Source organism: Fusarium venenatum (genome assembly GCF_020744135.1).
Source record: "Fusarium venenatum strain MPI-CAGE-CH-0201 chromosome Unknown EDB82scaffold_2, whole genome shotgun sequence".
NCBI lineage: Eukaryota > Fungi > Ascomycota > Sordariomycetes > Hypocreales > Nectriaceae > Fusarium > Fusarium venenatum.
This window is the reverse complement of record NW_027072130.1, coordinates 4,551,984-4,574,342: the sequence shown is the minus strand read 5'-3', so window position 1 is coordinate 4,574,342 and position 22,359 is coordinate 4,551,984. Positions and strand designations below refer to the sequence as shown.

Below are 22,359 nucleotides of genomic sequence, written 5' to 3'. Positions count from 1 at the left end.
TTCCAAGTTGCTCGGCAAATAAAAAGCGGACTAGGCGTCTGTTTTGGACTGTTTTAGAAAGCGTCGGCCACTTCACGAATCGTACCTTAATGTTTTATGACAAGACGAACTCAAAATCAGGTAATAAGGTAGTGAAACGATATTAGACAAAGAAGACCCATGTCAGTTTATTGATGCAAAGTTATGAAGAGCGTCAGCATTGTAGGTCCTTTGTGGCTTACATCTGTTACCCTGTAATCAATCATCATATACAATTTTACCACATAAAAGCTTCAACATATTATGAGCTGTAGATAAATGTGACGTATCTAAATGAGTGACATTGAACTGATTGCTTATGTTACTTTTATGTCAACAAGATGGAAGAGTGAGGCTATGTACGTCGATATGATATGAGCTAGCATGACTATTTACTTATTGGAACCAACTTTCATCTGGTTTAAAATAATACTGATATTATCTACCTAAGGAACTTTGGTTCTAAAAGACTACCCTACAATAGGCAATTCAAGAATGTTTTCTTACGTACGAACCAGACGCCTTCCAGCTTCAATGGATGCACTAAGCCAGCAAGATAGCTATTCGGGCAATTCGTACAACCCGATGAACCTATCTTCATGCCTTGTGCGTCTCCTTGAACGGATAGGGAAGTTGGTTAATGCCGGAATGAAGCTGTCCCGGTCTTGGCTTCAGACTTCTATTGGTTGAAACCTCTCTTGTTAGTATCCGGAACTCTATTTTGTTAACTCGACAGTAGTCTCGGATTGGCTGGTTGGGTTATACAGGGGCTAACCCACTTGGGCTGAATGAGTCCCTGAACAATGTATCTCCTGGGATAAAAGCATATCGTTCAGTCAGTATAAGCTTAAATGTCTAAAAGGGGATCAGACTTGCGTTTGACCCCTTTCCGCAATTGGATCACAGTTCGTGGGAGGAGAGTCTGGACGCATAGAACTGACTCATGCGCATCATGCCAGAACAAGCGAGCAACGTCTGTATTCAGTCCATTCATCTGATCTAAATGTCATTTAGAGTTCGAACCCTAGTTTCAGTTGGACCCCGGATAACAAATCACGTTTCAACGGAAACACCAGACAAGGAGACGGTAGCGGGGCATAAGCAGCATCTACGATTTACCATTGGCGAGAATTACTGACAAGACCGGGCGTTGCCGACAGATCCTAGCAACCTATTACCAATCGTCAGGGCATCAGAGAAACTGGCCGTCAGGAGCATAAGAGACGGAAATTAGTAGGTCAGCTTATACTGTTTAGATCAAACTGTTTAGGTTATTTATTTTTGTACCCTAGCTTGGAGGTCTAGCTTTTGTGGTACCCACTACCCAGCCAATGACCCTCAATAGCCCTGCTGATATCATGTTTGGGACCTGCGATAGCTCAGGTTCAGTACCATACCGGCATTTATTGTCGATTTCCAAAACCTCACTCCTGCCAAGCTGTATTGAGAGAACTTTAAATCTATCACAAGCAAGGTTGAACAGGGGAAAATTGTCTACAGCCCGTCTCACATCTTCGGACGAGCCGATGGACAGGCAGAACTGTACCAGATACGGAAACAACGATGCCATCAGTAAAAACAGAAAATACGACATGGAAAAAGTGTATAAATGGCGAAGTCCTCCTCATCTTCATTTCTCTTTTCCTCATCAGCTCAATTCATCTTATCTTTTATACCAACTCTTCACTTCAACACTACAAGTTTAACCAATCAAAGTCTGTGACTTTTTATTTTAACCATTCCATTCTACAAAATGCCTTCTTTCACCACCTTCGTCGCTGCCATCGCTGGATGCTCTGCCATTGTTAATGGCGCTGCCCTCCCTACCGAGAGTGGTCTCAAGACCACCACCCTCCAACGCCGAGAGGGTTCTGATCATCTCCTGAGCAAGCGTGAGCCCGTCACTGTGGCTATTCTGACTGCGGCTGGTACCGCAGCAGTCACCGCCATCGTCAACGAGGCTGTCCAGGCCGCCGCGTCTTTCATCGGTGACATCTCCAACTTCGATGCTGGTCGTGAAGCTTTCACTAAGCAGACTACCGACGCCATGATGGCCAACAACCCCGACCCTGAGCGTTTCCAAGCTGCCGCTTGCTACAACCAGGGCTTCTCGGTCGCCGACCCTGCCAACATCGACGGCCAGTCCTCTGTCGAGTTCAGCCTCGGCATTCTCAACACTGACTACGAGTGCATGTACATTGCTGCCCCCAACCAGTTTTTCACCGAGGGTGATGGTGGCTTCATCAACGTAAGTTCCAACAGAGCCAAATGCCGAGATGGTAGCTAACAAATGTACACAGCTTTCTTTCACCCACAGCGACCGATGCACCTTTGACCAAGAAACCGCTGATCTCACTTGTGTTTAAGTGATGGGTGGTTGTTGCGAGGAACGGAAGTCCTCAGATTGTGATGGAAAGAGATGAGATTAGATAGGAGGAGGGGTGGCAATGTATACAACTAGAAAAGTCGAGAAATTCTTGCTTAGAGTAATTCATATTCTAATCACGTCACTGCGAAAAGTATCTTCGAACGTGGGTTCCATGCGTGTCTGTAGCCCTGTACCTTATAGCTAGCCGATCATCTTTTCTGTCATTACAGCTCAGTCGGCAAGTTATCACAATACAGACAATATCGACAGACTCGTAGATATATATATTCATGGTTGGCCGAGGTTCGAATGCTGTCACGCAATTAGGTTGTTGGAGAAACGACGTTTTATGCTACTTCAACCATACTTCTTAGGCCGTTTATCATTCTTGGAGTGTGAAGCTCAAAGGCCAACCTGGTACATTTTGCAGCAGTTGAAATTGACGACGTCACAGAAATCTCAAGATACTTTGAGTAATGTGAGAGGTCTGGATACCCTGCAGGTATCAAGACACGTGGAAGAAAGTAGTACTAAAGGCATGGTTGGTCAAAGGATAATTGACCGCCCGATAATAATCAACAATCTGTGCGATGATCCCAACCTCTTGAATTTTACTATGGGCAATATGAAATAATCCGGTCAAGGACCGTGGCGCTCCGATCATGTTATGTCTCGGTCCACATTGAAGCGACAACACTAAACCTTTTTCCAGTTAGTGGAAGCTGAATAAGCTCAAGCCGCACGGAGCTACGGACCCGGAGCCGTACCCCGAATCCGGGGATCTGATAACACTATCTATACCGAGAATGCTCCGTGTACTCATTCTGGTATAAAAACAGCCATTGGCACGATTCCCTTCACCGATTTTGTTTTCTCTCCAATTCTCATTCACAATTCTCAAGAGTAAGTTAGATGGTGACACTCTAATGCATTTAACTAACATATCTAGTGTCTAACAACAAGATCGTTCCTCTCACCATTATCAAGGGCGCTGGCCACGAGCACATCCCTATCCCTGAGGGAGAGTGCGCAATCATTGCCGACTTCCACTCTGTCAAGTCACAGAGCTCACACTCTACTCCTTACTTGACAACCGGCTTCTACCGGGTCGTCCCAGGTCCTACACGATACGGCGAGTACGACTATGAGGAGACCAAATATGTTCTCAAGGGCCAAATCGACATCACCGTAAGTTATAAATTGTTCCCTATAATAGATAGTCCATGTTTCTAACAGCTCGTGTAGGATGAGGCTACTGGCAAGACCCATCATCTTGTTGCCGGAGATTGGGCCTTCTTCCACGTTGGATCCAAAGCTCAGGTTAGTCATTTCAACCTTCTTAACACTTGATCATCAGTTAATCATATTCTTCTAGTTCTCAACCAAGACCGAAGGTGTTGCATTCTACGCTGTTACCCGACCAATGAACGATGGTCACCCTAACCTCGTTGGCCGTGAGGAGAGCAACTCCAAGTTGTAAAAGTCATGTTATTAAGCATTTAATGAATCAAGATAGACTTCCCAAACGTATGATTTTATTGCCAAAAGAAACAAACCTCCCGTTCATCTTTGCTGCGATCGTATATATGCATCACCTCAGGACCTGTGAGGGTAGGGTGTGCAACTATGGAAAGAAATCCGTAAAATGTAAACAACAGTAATCTATAGAATATAATAATACAAATTATCATATCGTTGGAAAATAAAGCCTTGGTCTAAGGTTTAATATCTCAACAATATTCGTTTGCTCATATTTAGCCATGTGGCTTTGATGCCGACTACTGTTGCACTTTTCGGGTATTACTGTTAAACTCATATTTGTTTTAGACTTTCGGTGAGTCGCCATCGATATCCAACATTATATACAAGGTCTTAAGTGTGTCAGGTTGGATTGCTTTTGCTTTTCCATAGCACATGGGACGATCATCACATAGCGTTACTGTCCTGGATCAAGCTTATTGTATACTTGGACTAGAATGAAGCATAGGCTGTAAACACTTGACATGTACCGGATACCCCCCCAGTGAAATTTGAGACTTATAACCCAGGTATAACCCATGCCGACAAGGGATGAGTCTGGGTTAATCAGGAAGCCCTTATTACAGCGTAGTACCTTATAGTAGTCTTCCTTAATATGGTTTTCAGCTCTAGTGAAAAACCTAGCTATAAGTGTTTTTCATAAGGGCTCGCTGTTAAGCAAGTTGTTAATATCATTATATAGAATGCTCTGACTATTTAGGAACTGCCTCTAAACAATATCCTTAATGCGGCGATGTATCCCGAGAGCTTCGGTTGCTGCGCGATAGTCGATGGAATACTTGTTATACTATACTTTGAGCTATTGCTTGTCAGTCGATATATCCTGGTCTATTTGAATAAAATAATGTATAGTGTTAAGGCGTGTAATAATATCGGACTCTCTATCCCGGAAGGTATAATGTATATCGTTGGCTATATATCTAGTAGTAATAGGCCTAGCAAGGATATTATTTATCCTGCTTATTATGGCTACAATAGTGACCATATAGTTAAGGCATCCAAGGGTATAGGCCATATAGAGGGCCCTATATTACTCTAGAGAGATAGGTAGTAGGATAATAGCCTTGCAGCCATAAGCAGTGACTTTAAGACTTTTATCCACCAATTCGCTATTCCAATGTTAACATCGAGAGCTATCTCACCATGGCATTTAATAGGTGTCAAGGTTTTACTCACAGGTTCTCAAGATCATCAATAGCACGCAGGTAGTTACCAGGTTATAGAAGGTCTAAGAAATTAAAGTAGGTGATGTTCTTATACTCAAGCCCTTTAGGTCATAGAATAACCTCGGCTAGTGAGTGATAGTGCAGCTATAGAGGAATATATGCAAGTATATACTTATCGTGTAAATCTTTCATATAGAGATGATAAACTTCACTGTTATCTATGCGAATAGCTTGGCCTATCCGCTAATAAGCAGAGTCTTTCGAAATATGAGTGGCCAGTAGAAACGACATTAAAAGACATTAGTTATACCCTAATTCAAATCAAAGGCCACAATCTCTCAGGTAATATTAGCAGTAGTAATTAGATATATCTTCTATTTATTTACTAATAATGTATAGAATACCCGGGATTATTACGCTCATTTTATAAATATTAGTGCCGACAATAATAGTAGGCTAATTAAAACCGTAGGTAGCAGTATTATATCGAGTCTTAGGAAGAGATGCATACATAGAAAAGACCTGATGGCTACGTTGATGTTTACGCAAAGTAAGAAACATACTCTCAATTTCCTTTTCACGGGTCATGAAGATAAGAATATGCCCGTTATGGATGGGCTGACGCTGCTGAATGATGTGACGAAAAGATGCCTCTATGAAAACCTCGTAAGAGGCACAGGGACGGAAAAGCTTCGAAAATGTTGGTGGTACAAAGGTAGTCACAAAATTTGTCAAAATATATCGTCGCGGGTATGACGGCCACCTATGGCAAGAGTTGTGAGTATTCGAACTTCCTTCCGCGTTCGAGAAAAACAAATTTTGACATCAGGGCGCTTAGTAAGTAACTCCTTCAATATAGGTAAGAGAATGTCCATCTTCATCGTCTTCTCGTCGGCTTCGTCAATTAGGATGCATCCCTAACAATGTTACCTATTTTATATCTTCCGTATGAGGGGGATACCTGTACAATCTGTCAACATTGGGTCTCTTTGCAGTTCTCGGAACAGAATTCCCTCTGTCATGAAAACAAGACAGGTCTTGTGACGGCTTTCTCGTAACGGGTTTGGTACCCCACAATCGTGCCAACCTCTACGTCCAGCTTTTCGGCAACTCTTGTGGTGGAGTCGTGACATCATCCTTCTGCTTGTTTAGGAGCTCATCTGAAAGAGGCTGAGTAAAGTGCGATGCTTCATGCGCCTTATGGAGCCTGATGGCTATAACAAAAATCCCATTAATTAGGGTTTGACACAGAAGGTTTTCCATGAAGGAAATGCCTGCATATCATGGTATGGGTGTGTGATTGGGCTCCTAGTCTTCAAAGTAAATAGTTGCACTGAACGACGTAATCGATTACTTACTGGGTCTCTCATACGTGTTGATAGACGAGGATTTGCGCACCATTAGATTACAACATGGTCTCTGCCGATATAGGCAATCGTTTGGCAACAACTCATGTCCCAGTATTTATGCAATGCTACCATGCACCGATGAGGCGCATCTTACCCATGAGCGCCAAAATATGCTGTGCCCTTCGGTTTTCAATTCGTCGTCAAATAACAACCGAAATTCTACGAATAGGATGGAGCATATTTCGGTCTATTTTGCGGCAATGATTCTTGGCACAGGGTTTATGTCGGATTGCAACCCAGAAGTTGACTAAAGGCGGGGAAACATATGGATCGTCCTGTTTCAAAGCGACCAACAACTATGGAGAACTACAAGCAGATTTTCAATGGCTGGATAAGTTGAGGGCGTTACAGCGGAAGCGTAGTCTTGTTCCCCGTGTGAAGATTAATGCGACTGGGAGACAGGCGAGATGCATCAACCGTCACATTAGCTATGGGTCTTGTCAAGGAGGTCGACTTAATGTAACAGTGCTCGGAGTCATGAGAGATGAACTGCAAAATCGTTCTGTTTGGCAATACAAGTAATAGCTTGACAAATGTCAAATCACCATAAAGATCGACCAGACCTGTCCGAAATCAGAACGTTCCAATCTCCAAGGTACCTGTGGAACACACATACCCGAGAACTTGTTCAAATCCAACGAGGTATCCATACATCTCTCGCGCATTTGACCAGAGACGTTTCTTGGTGGATTCTTTCCAATTGCAAGGTGGACTCATGTCGTGCGACCTCCGGACTGGGTACTCGGTCGAGAACAACCAGGATGTGTTAATTTGGACTCGTACATAAACTGATCAGATAAAACTTAGTCGGTTTCTGCCTTTTCTTATCCTTTTGTCTTTATTTTGTCTGAGACAAGAGCACAAAAGCACGAAAGACGACATCACCATCATGTCACGTTTCCCAATCACCGGTGACCCTCTTCTCGAGCAGCCCGCTTTCACTCGTACGCGAAAGATGCGGGTGGTCTGCATCGGCGCTGGGTTCTCGGGTCTACTTGTTGCACACAAGGTTCAACACGAGTTGAAGTTGGAGGACGAAGTTGAGTTGACTATCTACGAGAAGAATGCAGATATCGGTGGGACTTGGTTCGAAAACACTTATCCAGGCGCCGCTTGGTGAGTTTCCAACACGTTGAGCTTTCATTTCGAGAGATGGGTAATGATCTTGGATGCTAATGTCGTGCCTTTGTTCGTAGCGATTTCCCTGCTCGTAAGTTACACTCATTATGTAGTTATCACAGAGACATGACCCACTGACATAATCCAGACGCGTATGTCTTTCCCTTTGAGGGAAACCCAAATTGGAGCAAATTTTATGTTGGCCAAGAGGAGATTCAAGACTACATTAAGCGCACAGCTGAAAAGTATAATTTGACCAAGTACGTCCAGCTCAACACAACCATAAAGGAAACGATATGGGACGAAGAGTTAGGTAAATGGAAGATCAAAATTGAACAGGGCGGCGAGATCAAAGAAGACGAGGCAGATTTTGTCATCAACGCATCAGGGTTCTTGAAGTAAGCAATGTGTTGGGACATCGTCGAAATCAGCATGCTAAATATCATACCTAGCAAGTGGAAGTGGCCTGATATCCCAGGTCTCTTTGACTTCAAGGGCAAGCTTATGCACAGCGCAAAATGGTATACCTCGATCAGTAAAATACGTGTGATATTACTTCACTAACTAGGGCTTAGGGACAACGCTTATGACTGGACACGTAAAAAGGTGGCTGTCATTGGCAATGGAGCTTCGGGAATACAGCTTGTGACTGCCATGCAACCCAAGGCCGAAAGGCTTGTTAACTACATGCGCCAACCCACATGGATCTCTGTCAACTTCTTGATTGAGAAAGCTCCCGATGGTGTCAACCGTGAGTATACTGAGGAACAGAGACGGTTGTGGCGCAAAAATCCCCAGGCTCTTTATGATTACAGAAAGGATCTCGAAAAGTCGTTAGTATCCCTTTTGCTTACCCTTACACGTTACTAAAGATTTTCTCTAACCTAACTCTTAGAATCAATGCCTTCTTCTTTGTCATGTGTCTCGACCACCCCGCGCAGCCATATTATGAAGGACTATGCAATGAGAGAATGCATGCTTCCATGAAGGATAACCCGGAACTTGAGGAGCGAATGGCTCCCAAATTTCGACCTGGATGCCGCCGCATCACACCAGGTGAAGGTTACCTTGAAGCATTGCAAGAAGACAACTGCCGAGATTGTTGGGATCCCATCAAGCGTATAACAAAAGACGGAATTGAGACGGATCAAGGAGTAGAGAAGTTTGACCTCATTGTGTGTGCCACCGGATTTGACAGCTCATGGCTTCCCCAATGGAAGCTTGTAGGCCGTAACAGTGTCACTCTTGAGGAACTATGGAAGGACGACCCTGAAGCTTTCTACGCGTCTATGGTCAGTCATATGCCGAACTACGCTATGATAAATGGACCCAACGCTGCGATCTCCCATGGTTCTGTCATACAACAAATGTCCTGGACCGCAGACTTTATCCTCAAGTGGATCAAGTACATGAATCGTCATCAGATCAAGTAAGAAAGATCAACAATCCTCTATCACTGCTGTTGAGGCGCGACTGACATTGTCTCTCCAGGACTCTTTGCGTTAAAGAAGAAGCAGTGAAGGACTATAACGCGTACACGCAGGAGTTTCTGAAGCGTACCGTCTGGTCCGGAGAGTGCCGTACTCTCTACAAAAATGGTCGCTCCCAAGGGCGTATCACCGGCGTATATGCTGGATCAGTTGTTCATTTCCAAAAGGGTCTAGAAGAGGTCGGAGGTGAGAACTTTGACATGACTTGGAGATACAAGAACCGGTTCCTCTGCCTTGGTAATGGCACGGTAGAGACGGATGAAATGGGTGCTGGTGACCTCGCGCCTTACTTCGCAGCTTACGCGCCCCCTTCAAAAACTGATATACTTAGTTAGCTGTTCACTGTTTTTTAAATTTATATGTACTGTCAAGTGGAATAGGAACATATGCCGTGATTATGCTTATTAAGATGTTACATTTTTAGTAACATAAGATCCAGGGATATGGTTCGCGCGGAGATGCTTAAATCAATGTGGAGCAATACAATGGCTCCGCGGAGTTGCAAAATCTTGTTCCTGATTTTAGCATCCAGATATGGCCTGACAGCTCCGATCATACGGTAACCATTCGACTTGCAAGTCTTGTTTTGAGGAAAGACTCAGCAGGTTAATTGTATTATTGGAATCAGACCGTTCGATAGCCACGAGAAGCTTGGCTTCGAGTCTTCACCTTTCACCGGGAACTATGTCACGCCATGAACCGGTACACCTGGACCCGGTACCTGGCCTTGCCATTGTTTGTTAGTCTGAGGCTCTTTGGTGATATTAGTGAGCTAATTACCGGTTATGCATTATCAGTAACGGCCCGTTCATAGCATTTATCGGCTCACGGAAGAAAAGACCTTGATCCTAGGCTCAACCCAAGTGGATAATTGGTTGGAATGGCTATTTACAAATCTCAATTTCATATCTTTTAATCATACTATAGTGAAAGATCGTGGTCTATTATCAGCCTCATATCTACATGACAACGCTTGCTGGCGAGGAAACCGGCGCTGACTCCACTCTACTCTCCTCATCCACGGCAGAGTTCTCTTTTTTGTATGAGAACCAGTGCATACTATTGTCCACAACAGGACCCTGATACTCGACACCGTCGACCTTGACAGGGTCTTCCATGGCGAGATACATGTACCAGTAATACACGCCGACAAACATGCCACCTCCGATGACATTGCCAATAGTGGCGGGGATTATGCCCTTCCAGATATACAGACCAACTGTCAAGTCAGGGGTCTTGAGCCAAATTGCAAGAGACATGTAGAACATGTTTGCAACGACGTGCTCAAGGCCGAGAACTACAAAGGCAAAAATTGGCCACCACATGCCGATAACCTTGGAAGCTAGATCCTTTGCCTGGACTCCAAGGAATACAGCCAAACAAACTAGCCAATTGCATCCAACAGCCTTAAGAAATATTTGGTGAACTTGTGGCGCGATTTGCTTCTTGGTGGCGAAAGAGATAGCCACTTCCTTGTAGGGGTCTGCGTCAAATACACCGCCATCTACCAACAACGTCAGTCTCCATTCACCAAGTGGGTGCGATAACTTACAGCCCATGATAATAGACATTACAAATAGCGATCCTGCAAGATTACCGAAAAAACAAAGGAACCAATGCAGCAGCATTTTTTGAATGCGCAGCCGGCCCTGGAGAACGGCTGTCAAAGTGAACTAGTATATGTGAGTGACAATTCTCATTCTTCATGCCGATCCAGCTCACCATAGTCGTAGCAGTAAACAGGTCAGCGCCAGTAAGTACCACAAGTACTAAGCCAAGGGGGAAAACACCCGCGCCGAAAAGTTTGACCAGGCCGGGCGCGTTCTCGGCATACCATGGAGCAGTCATGGCACATAACGAAACACCGCAACCAAAGGATAGAAGACATCCTGCTGAAACAGCAGATAGAAAGACTTTGTCTGGGCGCATATTTCCTCTTTTGACACCAGACCGAGAGACGAGCTCAATGGTTTCTTGCGGCGTATAAGCCGCCAAGTTGGCTATGCTAACCACAAGAGGGTTACTCATAATGTCGAGATTATGAAATGGCTGTCTTTAAACGATATGATTGTAATGAAGTGCTGAATTTGTAAAGGCGGAGTTCATGAGAAAAATTTGACAGTTGCACATTTAGTCAGTAGTCTCTTTTATATGGCGATCACTAGTCCTTGCATGAAGCCCACTTCGAGTCATTTGGGTCAGGAGAGAATCACGTATGATCAGCCAGACACTATTGGAAGCATCTTGTTCTGGTGTTTGACAGACTCCACCTCGCCACAAACCCTAGGGTGTTTGTTTTTGGCTAGCTTCCAAATCCACTTTGACATGAGCCTCGTCTCGTCTCCAATTTCAACCCAGCATGTTTACAGGGCATTGGGATAGCCTCACTAGGCTAGGTAGAACGCTTCATTAGCGGCCAACGACAAACAACAGGCCACCGGTAATGTCGAAAGATTAAGATTGAGCCTCCCAAGTTTTTAAAAAAAGAAAAGAAAAAAACCTGGCCCTTGAATTGACTGCGTTTGCATTGACTCAAATCAAGGATAACAAAGGTGAATTGCGACTTGTGTAGCATTATGTCATGTCGGGATATATACATAGCGTTAAAAGGCCCGCAAAGTGCGCTTTCAGTCATAAATAATTGATATCATTAAGTGCCGAGCGGCGGGGAAACCAAGTTCTCACTAACTGCCTTATCCTTACAGAGCATACTTGAAGAGGGGGCTCTTCTCTCCCATACGAACGAGCTCTTCCTCAGAGTATCGCTGGCGAATTTCTTGCTCGGTCATCTGAGCCTTCTTGGCATTTCCTCGCTTGAGCAGAGTCTCAAGCAGCACAACTGCAATAATACCAGCCAAGCCGAAAGCAAGCGAGGTACCGTATCCAACCGGATATCGGGGTGCCTCACGCTCAAGGTAGATATAAGAGCCGATCAGACCTCCAATATTACCAACACAGACCAGAATTCCAATGTTGACAGATCGCTTGGCAGGATCGGGAGTGTTGGCCACGTTCCAAGCATTGACTCCTGGAAGGATAGGATACATTCTGGTTCAGTTAGTATTGTAAAATGCGAACAGAACTAGACAATACTCACCCAAAACATGCAAGACAGACGGCAAAGTAACAAACAGCGATGTTGTTGTCGATGTCACCAGACTTGACAAAGAGGATAATAAAGGCGGTGACAAGACAGCACTGGGGTCCCAGAATAAAGGGAGCTCTCCATGAGTACTTGTCGGCAAAGATGGCAAATGCATATGCAGAGATGGCGCCAATAGCGTAGGGTGGGATAGTCATGAGCTGCGCGTCACTAGAAGTGTAACCCATTCCGCGAAGGATAGTAGGCATAGTGAATTTCATGGCGTAATTGGGAACAGCGTTGGACCAGTTGGCAAAGAAAAGAAGCCAGATCTTGTAGTCAAGAAGGATATCCTTGAAGAGTCGAAGGTTAAAGTGATCGTTCTCCTTGTAGTCTGAGGGCACAGAGGAGCGTCGAGCGAGTTGACGGAGTTCGAGATATCGGATATCGTCGGCCTCGAGCCAGCGGGTGGATAAAGCTGGCGAGTCGCAGAGCATAAAGAAGCACATGACAGCAACGACGACGGTGAAGAGACCCTCGATCAAGAATATCCAACGCCAGCCTTCAAGGCCTGCCATACCATCCATCTTCGCGATGGCGAAAGCAAGAAGACCAGAGAAAGCACCACCAGTAGCAGCTGAGGTGTATAGGATCGCAATTCGGGTTTGAGTTTCGTTGGGGAGGTACCAATTGGAGATGATCAGGATGGCACCAGGGAGAAAACCGGCTCTGTCCGAGGTCAGATCAAGATACGCAATATTATTAGTGCGAACTTACTCAAAGATACCTAGCAAAAAGCGAATGGCCAAGAGACCGGCATAGTTTTGTACGAGGGCCGTTAAGGTCATGATGACGCCCCAACAGAAGACAATACCTCCCATGTAGATAGACGGCCTCCTAAACTTGTGAAGGATCATGTTTGAAGGAACCTCGCATAGTACAAAGGGGATAAAGAAGATAGCGGTGACGATGTTATACTCAATACCCTTGAGATGCAAGTCATCCGTCATTCCTTCAATCTTTGCATTTCCTATGCTAGGTCAGCCTCTGGGAATGTCATCAAGTCAATTGGGTACATACCGATGTTTGTCTTGTCCAGGTATGCGATCAAATACAAGAGGACAAGCATAGGGATGAGGCGCATCTGTTTGTGTTAGCAACGTCAATTGGTTAGTAGAAGTCTTTGACACATACATCAACCTTTCGGACGACTGCCTTCTTGCGCTCTTCTGGGAAATTGTTCAAGAAGTCGGCATCATGTTCCGTAAGGCCGCCCATATGCTCGCTGTGCATCGTGCCAGACTTTTCATCACGCGAAAGCTCGCGCTCGATATCGAGAGCCTGAGTCGCCATGTTGAGCTGATATCTTCTGCTATCTGGAAGTAGATGAAGGAAGATGTCTGATGAAAGGGGAAGGTGGATTGATCAATGGTTTGGAAGTTTTTATAGTTGACTTCACCCCTCAGCTGAATGTTGCACTCGTGTCATGCTGGTTGAAAAGCAGGAGACACGAAGGAAAGTGGTCAGTGTTGTGAAATTTGTTCCCCGGATTCTGGGTTGAGCGTGTGGAGAGATGCGGGGGATCGTGCGAGATCTCAGACTAGCTAATACTAGACAAATCACAAGGATTTCCGGTTATCAACTTAAGCTGTAATGGGGTTGGGGTTGTAATGGAGTTTGCCGATGTCAAACTTGGAGTTGGAAGAAATCCGAGAATCCGAGGTGGTATCTCCGGACTCTTGACTTGGCTTTTCCGGAAAAGCCACCCAGCTCAAAAGACCAACCACACAAAGGCTGCATGACACTTAAGATTCTCCGGAAATGTCGGATTCATTCGGCTAGAAAATCATCAAGTCCATCAACTCGCCTCTCTGGATGTGAGACCGAAACGCGAGATGCGGGCCTCTTTTGAGATATATAAGAAGACATTGAACTCGACAAATGGAAAACAAATCATCACTTCAATCACTTCAACAGCTTCATTCACATCAACAAACAATAACAAACTTGAACATCGTCAAGTAACATCTTCAATCTCCTGCGATTAGACACCACTATTACAAGTCTCTTAAGACAACCAATCATCACCATGTCTTTCGATCTTAAAGGCCTTGTCCCCGCCCCTGTCACCCCCTTCACCAAGGATGGCAAGGTTGACTACGAAGCCATTCAACGCCTTGGTTCTTGGCTTGGAAGCATCGATGGCGTCAAGGGTCTCGTTGTACTCGGGCATGCCGGAGAAGGAACCTTCCTTACCCAGCAAGAACAAGTCGATACCATTAAGGCCTTTGTCAAGTCTGTCGACAACAAGATCCCCATCATTGCTGGTATTACCGGCGAGGGTACAGAGGTTGCTGCCCTTGAGGCCAAGCGCGCCAAGGAGGCTGGTGCTCAGGCTGGTCTTCTCTACCCTTCTCACGGCTGGCTGCGATTCGGCTACCAGCCTGGTGCTCCCCAGGACCGCTACAAGGTCGTGTACGAGGTCTCAAAGCTTCCTTTGATCCTCTTCCAGTACCCCGACAACACCAAGGCTACCTACAACCTCCAGACTCTCCTGGACATTGCTGCTCAGCCCGGTGTTATTGCCATGAAGAACGGTGTGCGCAACATGCGACGCTGGGACACTGAGATCCCCGTTTTCCGACGCGAGCGCCCCAACGTTCCTGTTCTCACCTGTCACGACGAGTACCTTCTCCACACTGCTTTTGATGTTGACGGCATGCTTGTCGGATACGGTGGTATCGCACCGGAGCCTCTTCTTGAGCTGATCAAGGCTGGAAAGGCTAAGAACTACGCCAAGGCTCGGGAGATCCATGATCAGCTTCTGCCCGTGACAAAGGCTGTCTATCACCGTGGCTCACACATGGAGGGTACTGTTGCTCTGAAGCACGCTCTAGTTGCCCGAGGCATCTTGGACCACGCTACAGTTCGATCACCCTTGTTGCCTCTTCCTGAGGGTGCTGAGGGAGAGATCCACTCTGCCATGTCAACAGCGTCTCTGAAGAAGGTCGCATAAGATATTGTATAACATAGTCCTTCGCAGCGAAAGAATTTCATTTCCATTAATAAAAAGAATTAAAATAAATAAACAGACAATAATGTGAATGTTCAAAGTCGTTTTCTCTGATGGAGAATTAATTCTTCAATCTCAATCGTTCCCAGAGCGAATAAATTGCAAGTGGAAATTCTGCATAAATGCAGTGAATAAATCCCCCCATCAATTTTAAGCACAGGCAGCTCCACTTGAGCTTATGGGTTGGCTTTGTTATGCCACTAATTGTGTTGCCGGGCAAAACTGAGGTCCATCAGCTGAAGGTGCCTGTTATTAATTGAACAAGTTGTGCTGCATCGCTTGAAGGAGGGCAAACTATCCACAAATTGAACTGTGACGATATACCGTTGCAGAAATGTAACCTGAATATTTGAAGTCTTGGAATTACTCGTTACCTAATTTTTAATGATGCTATCACGAAATGACAATGAAGTGGAGGAAATAATCACGGCTATAGGGTATGACATGCTGATCTTCTGTGGGCTAGAAGCTATACAAAAGGGGAACATAAGAGTGTCTAGACTGCTTCCGATAATTGCAATGGTCAGTTGGATTACCGGAGCTTGGACACGGCTGGACGGCATGGGTAGTGATAAATGAATTCGTGATGACGCCGTTCGCCTGTCAAAGTGGATGAATATTTCCCATCCAAGGTCCCTTTCCAATCATGTCTAGTCCCTCCCCAGGAATGTCCCACATGACTTGTCCGGGCAGTCATAACCCCGCACCCTGGTCATTTCCCCCAAAAACTCTCGGATTCTTCAACTTTCACCCACAGATTTCCGGTGAATCCGAGCATCATCAATGGCAACTCCTGTAACCTCAACACCTCTGTCCGAAACATCAACATGCACGAATACTGGGACTTCTCGATCAAAGAGGATTCTGCCACTTTCGCCAGATGTATCTCGTGAATCCGAAAATCGCCGGAAAGCCTCAAAGGTCAGCCGGGCTTGCGACCATTGTAAGCTCAAAAAGCTCAAATGTTCCGGGACAATCCCTTGCGATGGATGCATCAAGAGAAAGGTGAATTGCCAATATGAATCGCTGTATCGCAGAGGTAGGCCGCCAACACCGCCTACAGTCAGTCGACAGCGACATTCCATGAGTTCTACGGCTTCTACTGTTCGACCGCCAAACCCTGCGGAAGAAAATTCAGAGGTCATCACCACAAGATCTTCTTCCCAAGGCCCTTCTGGACTTGAAACAGCAGAGATAGAGGGTCAATTCTTTGATCCGACATCAAATTTGACATTTATCCATCGAGCTTGGAAGAGGCTGGCTCAGCAGAACCAGCAAACAGATTCCGGTCTGTTGACAGGCGCTGAAAATTCTCAGCCCCTCATGTCGGCTGGTGATGTACCCTTCACCACAAAGGGGGACCAAAGCCTGCTGTTCGTGACTCAACCGGCGGCTCTAGAACTATTCAATTATTATTTCGAGAACTGTGTTGTGACTTATCGAGTTTTGCATCAACAATATTGTCGGTTGTGGTTCGACAGTGTTATCAACAACTGGCACAATGGGCAGCCTTTGGAGACAGATATTGGACACGCAAAAGCTGCCATTGTCGTGAGTATCCTAGCTATTGCCAGTTTCCGTCAACACAGGATCACAGAGCAAAGATCAATCCCAGGGATGTCTCTGCTCTCTCAACAGAGTGAACAGTATTTCCTGGCTGCATCTGATCTGACAGCTCAAGAGACAGGTCTACCACGATTGGAATCTGCACAGGCTCGTGTACTGCAAGTTTTGTATTTACTACAGACTTCCCGAATGAACCAAGCCTGGTATGTATTCGGAAATACAGTGCCTATCGTTACAGCGCTGGGTCTCCATCGAAAGTCCAATCACTATAGAAATGGAGGTCGACAACCAACAGATTACATAATCTCCGAGTGTCGCAAGCGAACCTTCTGGGTCCTTTATACACTTGACAAGTACCTAGCAGTTGTGTTTGGCCGACCCCGATTCTACCATGATAATGATACCGATCAAGATTTTCCGGACAGAGTCAACGACGAAGATATGACACCGCAAGGGCCGTCGCTTGCCGAGCCTGCGATGGACTGTCATGTTGATGCAGTAATTTTCCATGCGAGGTATGAAACTCAATACTTACTTACCAGTTTTCCCAAATCTCATATTCTTCCAGGATTGCGATAATCATCGAGAATGTATCTCGCCAAGTCTACTCCCTCAAGAAAATGCGATCGGAGGAACGTCTCGCGGCCGCCCAAAACTTTATACAACAACTCCACGAATGGAGACAGGCTCTGCCGCCTCATTTTGGCACCGTGCGCCCATCCAGTCTCATACCAATATTCTCTCGACAATCCACGGCCTTGAAGCTTGCCTACTGCCACGCTGTGATGCATACCACCCGACCATTCCTCCTCGATCATTCGGAAAATTGCAGCCCCGCCTTGCAGGAATGCGTGACACAATGCATAAGCGCAGCAAAACTTGCCCTCGAGATAGTTGATTCCATGTTCTCTGAGCAATCGGTACTGTTCCATGCTTTGTGGTGGATGCCATACGTCACATTCTGCGCTCTAGCAGTGGTGTATGTTTGGGACATACAGCAAAGGAACAACGAGACAGCAGACTCTGACAACACCTTACTCTTTGGTCTGGCAGAAAAATGTCAGAACCATTTGGCAAGGACAATTTCTGCCGAGTCTGCCAGCCGGAGATACAGCATCATAATTGAAGAGTTGCGTCAAGAGGCGAGACAAGGCCCACAACATGCCAGCAGGACAATTCAGATGTTGAATTGCAATGAGGAATCACTCCTCTCCGGCGAGCATGAGTCCGGGACATCCATAGACGAGTTGGGTTCCATGTTTGAAGACCAGGAATCATCCAGCTCTGGTCTCATGTCGATCATGAATCCACTAAGTCAATGGCAACCAACTGACTGGTTGGATCTCGACTCCTCGGTATATACATTGAGTCATTCGGGAAAGGTGTTCAAGACTAACAGAACGACTAGGCCTTTACCTTCTGCTCCCAGCTTGATGATCTGATGATCTTTTAACATTTTATGATTTCTTGATGACGGCAAGTGCAAATGAACGCGTGATACCAGACAGTTTATTGGGTTTATCTAAAAGTTATTTTCCATGGGACGCATAACTAGTTTGTCAAAACATGTGTGAGTGCGGAGGTTGAGTCCTGCCGGTATGCTTTTACCTTTATTACACATTGGTTTTGATCCAAGCACATCGATCTGAGAATCAAGCAAGGTACCGAACACTCTTAGTTTTGTCGGAAGCAAGCGGCATCTTTGTACCCTTGAGACATCGCCAAAAAGATTAGACTTGGAGCAAATGAGTCTAACCCTATTGATAGGTAGCCTCGGCAGAGTTGAACATGATTGCCATTCGGTTTGCCTATTCCTTTTCAATATCGATATTGATTATTAAATAACTGCATATCGCCTTTTTTGTACAGTAAACTATTGAAACCGATGAACAAACTATTGAAGTCTGGACAAAGACCAGGCCAAAAGAAGCCTTCAGCTGGCAGTAGAACCAATTGAATCATGAACCCAAGTGGATCTCGATGTTCTAGGCCTGATAGACGGCTCGTACCGAACCTTTAGCTGGTATAGCGCTGTAATATTGGTTTCTGGGGGGGTGCTGCATGTTATGGCCTTTTTTCAGCTTCAGCGGTTGAGCGACCAGCGTTGAGCGACCAGTGTTGTGAAACACATATAATGCCGATATAGTCACTTGCTTGAGAACTAAATTCACCATCATTTATCATCTCACCTTCAGAAACATGACTCAACCACGCACTTACGATAAGGACTTTATTTCGCGTCCGATTTCAGCTTCTAAGCCGAAGAGGATCATCGTCTGTTGTGATGGAACCTGGCAATCCTCCACAACGATAGATCCTAAGAAAGGCTGCCCCTCCAATGTCACTCGTATCAGCCGTGTCCTTGCCAAAGCTGGCCTTGACCGTGAAGGCAATGAGCGTCAACAACTGGTATACTATGATGCTGGCGTGGGCACAGGCGATATCACCGGCGTCGAGGCAAAACGACAAGGTAGGCGACGGTTTTTGTAGTCGGGCCAAACTAGTGCTCACATACAGCAGGCTCACAGGGTCTCGGTCTCCTCGAGAATGTTCTCGAAGCTTACAATTTTATTGCCGCCAACTACAATCCGGGTGACGAATTGTATTTCTTTGGCTTCTCACGCGGAGCCTTCACTGTCCGCTCAACTGCTGGCTTGGTCCAAGAAGTCGGCATCATAAAATCGCACCTGATGGCCCACTTCTTGGAGCACTACGGCGACTTCATCCGCGGAGAAAATTTTAGTAAATCGTTTATCGAGACTGACCATTGGGCCAAGTTCCAAGCCCACAGTCCGTCAGCGGTAGCTTGTCCTGGTAAAGACACTGTGATTCAAGTCATCGGTGTTTGGGATACCGTCGGCGCACTGGGTATTCCTGATATGGGTCACTGGATCAAAATCGACAACTCTCGACTTAGAAAAGCATACCAGTTCCACAACACGGATCTAAGTGCCAGTAAGTTACATCATTTGATTCACATTTACTCATTCTCTTCGTGGCCATTAACTAATCCGCCATTACAGATGTCAAACATGCATACCATGCTCTAGCCTTGGACGAACGTCGTGGTCCCTTTTCACCTTGTCTCTGGTGTGTCAAAGGGGACAACAAGACAACAAAGCTCGTGCAATGCTGGTTTCCTGGTGCCCATATCAATGTCGGCGGAGGCAGTTCTGACAACGCCCTGAGTGATGAGGACAAGAAGGATGGAAAGCAACCCAAAGGGGACAACGAAAGGCTTTCAAGCGTGGCTTACGCTTGGATGCTTGATCGTATCCGCCCACATCTGGCTCTAGATGAGGAAGCACTGCAGATACAACTTGCTGACATTGACGGCGTCATCCACAGCCCTGGAGACCCAAAGTTGAAGGCCTGGGAGAGCCAGGAATGGCTCTTGGGAAATATTGATGACAGCTACACCGCCGAGTACAAGGCCATGGGCAGTGCTGTGATCCGTACTCCCATGGACTACTACAAACGCGAAGAAGGTTATACCGTCGAGCGAGTTCATCCATCGGTGCACTTCCGACAAGAGTATCATCGCAGCTTGAACAAGCAACTGAAAAAGCCCATTGAAGTATACGAGCCTTTGGCTATGGAGGGATGGAAGCGAGAGTATGAGTCAGATGGTCTTGGAAAGGATCTGAAGCCGCGAAAGGGTTGGACTTGGACGAAGTACAAGAAGGGAGCCACACCCGAGAACAAGAAGACCATGATCGAGAAGAGGATGTGGGAATTTGAGATTGGTAATCTCCCAGATGACACAAGTATTGAGAGATGGTTGATCAAGAAGTCTTGGAACGTCGAGTCTTATTTCAAGACAGTGGAAGAGGGATGGTAAGAGCGTTTGTAAATATGACAAATATCTAATTGATGGAATGAATGATGCAAATACACTGGTATACATTAACACAAATTGCACTTAGTCATTGTATAAAATGTGTTAACTAGTTATTGTCTTGTTTTCAAAACAAAAGACGAGCCTGTCAAATTAGATGATACAAGACAGCAACTGTGTAGAAGGCAACGGTTGATATCTTGTTCCACGTAGAGTTAGACTAACTTGCGATCTTTTAGAACAGTTACCAATGACCCCTTATTGAACAACTCGGCGAATATCAACAAGGAGGTTGCCATTAGCCCGGGCCTCATTCGCGCCCCTGACCTTTCCATCACCGCGAGTGCACTTGTCCAGAATAAAGCCAGCACCGCGAGCCACCTCCTGACTGTATGAACGGCTAATTAAAGCCACTCAGAAGCATCATCCTATGATATTAAAGGGTAAATTACCAGGTAGAAGTTCTCGTAGGAGCGCCCCTAGCGAGACCAGTGATTTGAGTGTCACCACGTCTACAAAAAGACTGGCCAGAGATGGTAGCAACGCAAGGCTGGCTGCCTAAGCTGGCGAGGTTAACAATGCATGCGGCAGCTTCATTAGCCTGTTCAGGTCGTGTCAGTTGTGTTCCAAAAATAAGCTGAAGGCGATTTCTTGTAGACGCACGTTGGCCAGTTCACTGTTAGGGCGGTCATCTCTGCATGCCACTGCGCGCTTCTCAAGTGTGTCGGGGGCAGCAACAACTGCAGAGGCAGCAGTGAGGAGGATTGTGATAGAAGTAACAAAGTTGACCATGTTGGGTGGTGAGATGTGCTGCTTCATGGATGACTTGGCATCTCGGATCCTACCGTGTCGCACCCCATGCAATGGGGCATAGACACTTGGCAGAAACAGGAAGACACGTCCGAAGCGTTCACGACCCGTATTTGGTCGAGGCGGTGAGGTCTCGCTGAACTGATTGGTGGCATCAGCGGGATTTTAAATTGTAGACCTATATGTCAGCTCGAAAGGATCATGAATAGGATTGTTAAGTCTGCTGGAAGACATATTTCTTTCGAAGAGCGATAGCAATCGCGTTCTTCCGTCCGCAACCGTGATCTAAAACAAGCCTGCCTAGCATGTCTATAATTAAGATTTAGTGTTGACAAAGGCCCCGAAAGATTTAAAGCAGAAGGTAGAACGGATGTAGATGAATTGAAGATCCCTGTCACCAGTATCAGCAGCAAGTCCACGGCGCGGGACATCGGTACTCGGGGATATGCTTTAGAAATCATGTTTCAATCTAGGAAAGGGATCGTGTCAATTATAATGATTGATGTAGACGGAAGAATAAAGCCTAGGACGGCTACAGACCCATATACTTAGGCATAATATAGCTTCGTGGAGTTGCTGAGAACGGTAAGATCAAATAGTGTGGATGTCTCAGCATTGCATTGACGAAACGAAACGAAAACAAAAGGCGAAGGGTAAAAGGGAACCATCTTGCCATTAAAGTAATACTCGAAACCTTTATTTGTATTTAATTGTTAATCATGAAATAAATCATAAAGTTGGCACACATTGATGGTCCCTAATATCGGTCATGCCGGAATAATCAGCACCATATTTGTTTCATGCTTCAAAAATTGCCGACAGTACCAATCCTACGTTTCACCACTTTTCAAAGGTGATCCTACAGAGATCTCCCCTATAGA

General features: G+C 45.7%; 9 protein-coding genes across 9 annotated transcripts; 6 read left to right on the top strand and 3 right to left on the bottom strand.

Moving 5' to 3' along the window:
- The first annotated feature begins 1,288 nt into the window (after nucleotides 1-1,288).
- On the top strand, nucleotides 1,289-2,564 carry EDB82DRAFT_498507 (uncharacterized protein). Its single transcript, XM_025734580.2, has 2 exons — nucleotides 1,289-2,266; nucleotides 2,319-2,564. Exons 1-2 carry the CDS (start codon nucleotides 1,772-1,774, stop codon nucleotides 2,382-2,384), a joined length of 561 nt encoding a protein of 186 aa, XP_025585372.1. The 5' UTR covers nucleotides 1,289-1,771; the 3' UTR covers nucleotides 2,385-2,564.
- Nucleotides 2,565-3,227: 663 nt separating this feature from the next.
- EDB82DRAFT_167420 (uncharacterized protein) lies at nucleotides 3,228-3,941 on the top strand. Its single transcript, XM_065607103.1, has 3 exons — nucleotides 3,228-3,289; nucleotides 3,336-3,574; nucleotides 3,632-3,941. Coding segments are annotated over exons 1-3 (345 nt in total). The 5' UTR covers nucleotides 3,228-3,288; the 3' UTR covers nucleotides 3,737-3,941.
- Nucleotides 3,942-7,056: 3,115 nt separating this feature from the next.
- EDB82DRAFT_536133 (uncharacterized protein) lies at nucleotides 7,057-9,444 on the top strand (the record flags this gene model as incomplete). Its single annotated transcript, XM_065609282.1, has 7 exons — nucleotides 7,057-7,616; nucleotides 7,697-7,710; nucleotides 7,768-8,017; nucleotides 8,072-8,140; nucleotides 8,195-8,452; nucleotides 8,515-9,048; nucleotides 9,111-9,444. The coding sequence occupies exons 1-7, from the start codon at nucleotides 7,390-7,392 to the stop codon at nucleotides 9,442-9,444; spliced, it is 1,686 nt and encodes a 561-aa protein (XP_065464769.1). The 5' UTR covers nucleotides 7,057-7,389.
- A 624-nt stretch (nucleotides 9,445-10,068) lies between these two features.
- Nucleotides 10,069-11,138, bottom strand: EDB82DRAFT_555264 (Formate/nitrite transporter-domain-containing protein; the record flags this gene model as incomplete). The annotated part of the gene is made up of 3 exons (XM_065609650.1): nucleotides 10,069-10,613; nucleotides 10,662-10,769; nucleotides 10,801-11,138. Coding segments are annotated over 3 exons (991 nt in total), but the record flags the coding sequence as incomplete, so codon positions are not given.
- A 532-nt stretch (nucleotides 11,139-11,670) lies between these two features.
- EDB82DRAFT_566625 (major facilitator superfamily domain-containing protein) lies at nucleotides 11,671-13,780 on the bottom strand. Its single transcript, XM_025734575.2, has 5 exons — nucleotides 13,386-13,780; nucleotides 13,272-13,335; nucleotides 12,969-13,221; nucleotides 12,207-12,920; nucleotides 11,671-12,157 (listed from the first exon to the last, which is right to left on the bottom strand). The coding sequence occupies exons 1-5, from the start codon at nucleotides 13,542-13,544 to the stop codon at nucleotides 11,809-11,811; spliced, it is 1,539 nt and encodes a 512-aa protein (XP_025585368.1). The 5' UTR covers nucleotides 13,545-13,780; the 3' UTR covers nucleotides 11,671-11,808.
- Nucleotides 13,781-14,031: 251 nt separating this feature from the next.
- Nucleotides 14,032-15,272, top strand: EDB82DRAFT_498499 (uncharacterized protein). Its single transcript, XM_025734574.2, has one exon. The coding sequence runs from the start codon at nucleotides 14,281-14,283 to the stop codon at nucleotides 15,205-15,207; it is 927 nt and encodes a 308-aa protein (XP_025585367.1). The 5' UTR covers nucleotides 14,032-14,280; the 3' UTR covers nucleotides 15,208-15,272.
- Nucleotides 15,273-15,935: 663 nt separating this feature from the next.
- EDB82DRAFT_167363 (fungal-specific transcription factor domain-containing protein) lies at nucleotides 15,936-18,687 on the top strand. The gene is made up of 2 exons (XM_065607102.1): nucleotides 15,936-17,345; nucleotides 17,399-18,687. Exons 1-2 carry the CDS (start codon nucleotides 16,048-16,050, stop codon nucleotides 18,270-18,272), a joined length of 2,172 nt encoding a protein of 723 aa, XP_065464767.1. The 5' UTR covers nucleotides 15,936-16,047; the 3' UTR covers nucleotides 18,273-18,687.
- Nucleotides 18,688-19,029: 342 nt separating this feature from the next.
- EDB82DRAFT_555240 (uncharacterized protein) lies at nucleotides 19,030-20,690 on the top strand (the record flags this gene model as incomplete). The annotated part of the gene is made up of 3 exons (XM_025734572.2): nucleotides 19,030-19,300; nucleotides 19,351-19,785; nucleotides 19,854-20,690. The coding sequence occupies 3 exons, from the start codon at nucleotides 19,030-19,032 to the stop codon at nucleotides 20,669-20,671; spliced, it is 1,524 nt and encodes a 507-aa protein (XP_025585365.1). The 3' UTR covers nucleotides 20,672-20,690.
- Nucleotides 20,691-20,926: 236 nt separating this feature from the next.
- Nucleotides 20,927-21,460, bottom strand: EDB82DRAFT_474886 (uncharacterized protein; the record flags this gene model as incomplete). The annotated part of the gene is made up of 3 exons (XM_025734571.1): nucleotides 20,927-21,068; nucleotides 21,121-21,269; nucleotides 21,332-21,460. 3 exons carry the CDS (start codon nucleotides 21,458-21,460, stop codon nucleotides 20,927-20,929), a joined length of 420 nt encoding a protein of 139 aa, XP_025585364.1.
- Nucleotides 21,461-22,359: the final 899 nt, after the last annotated feature.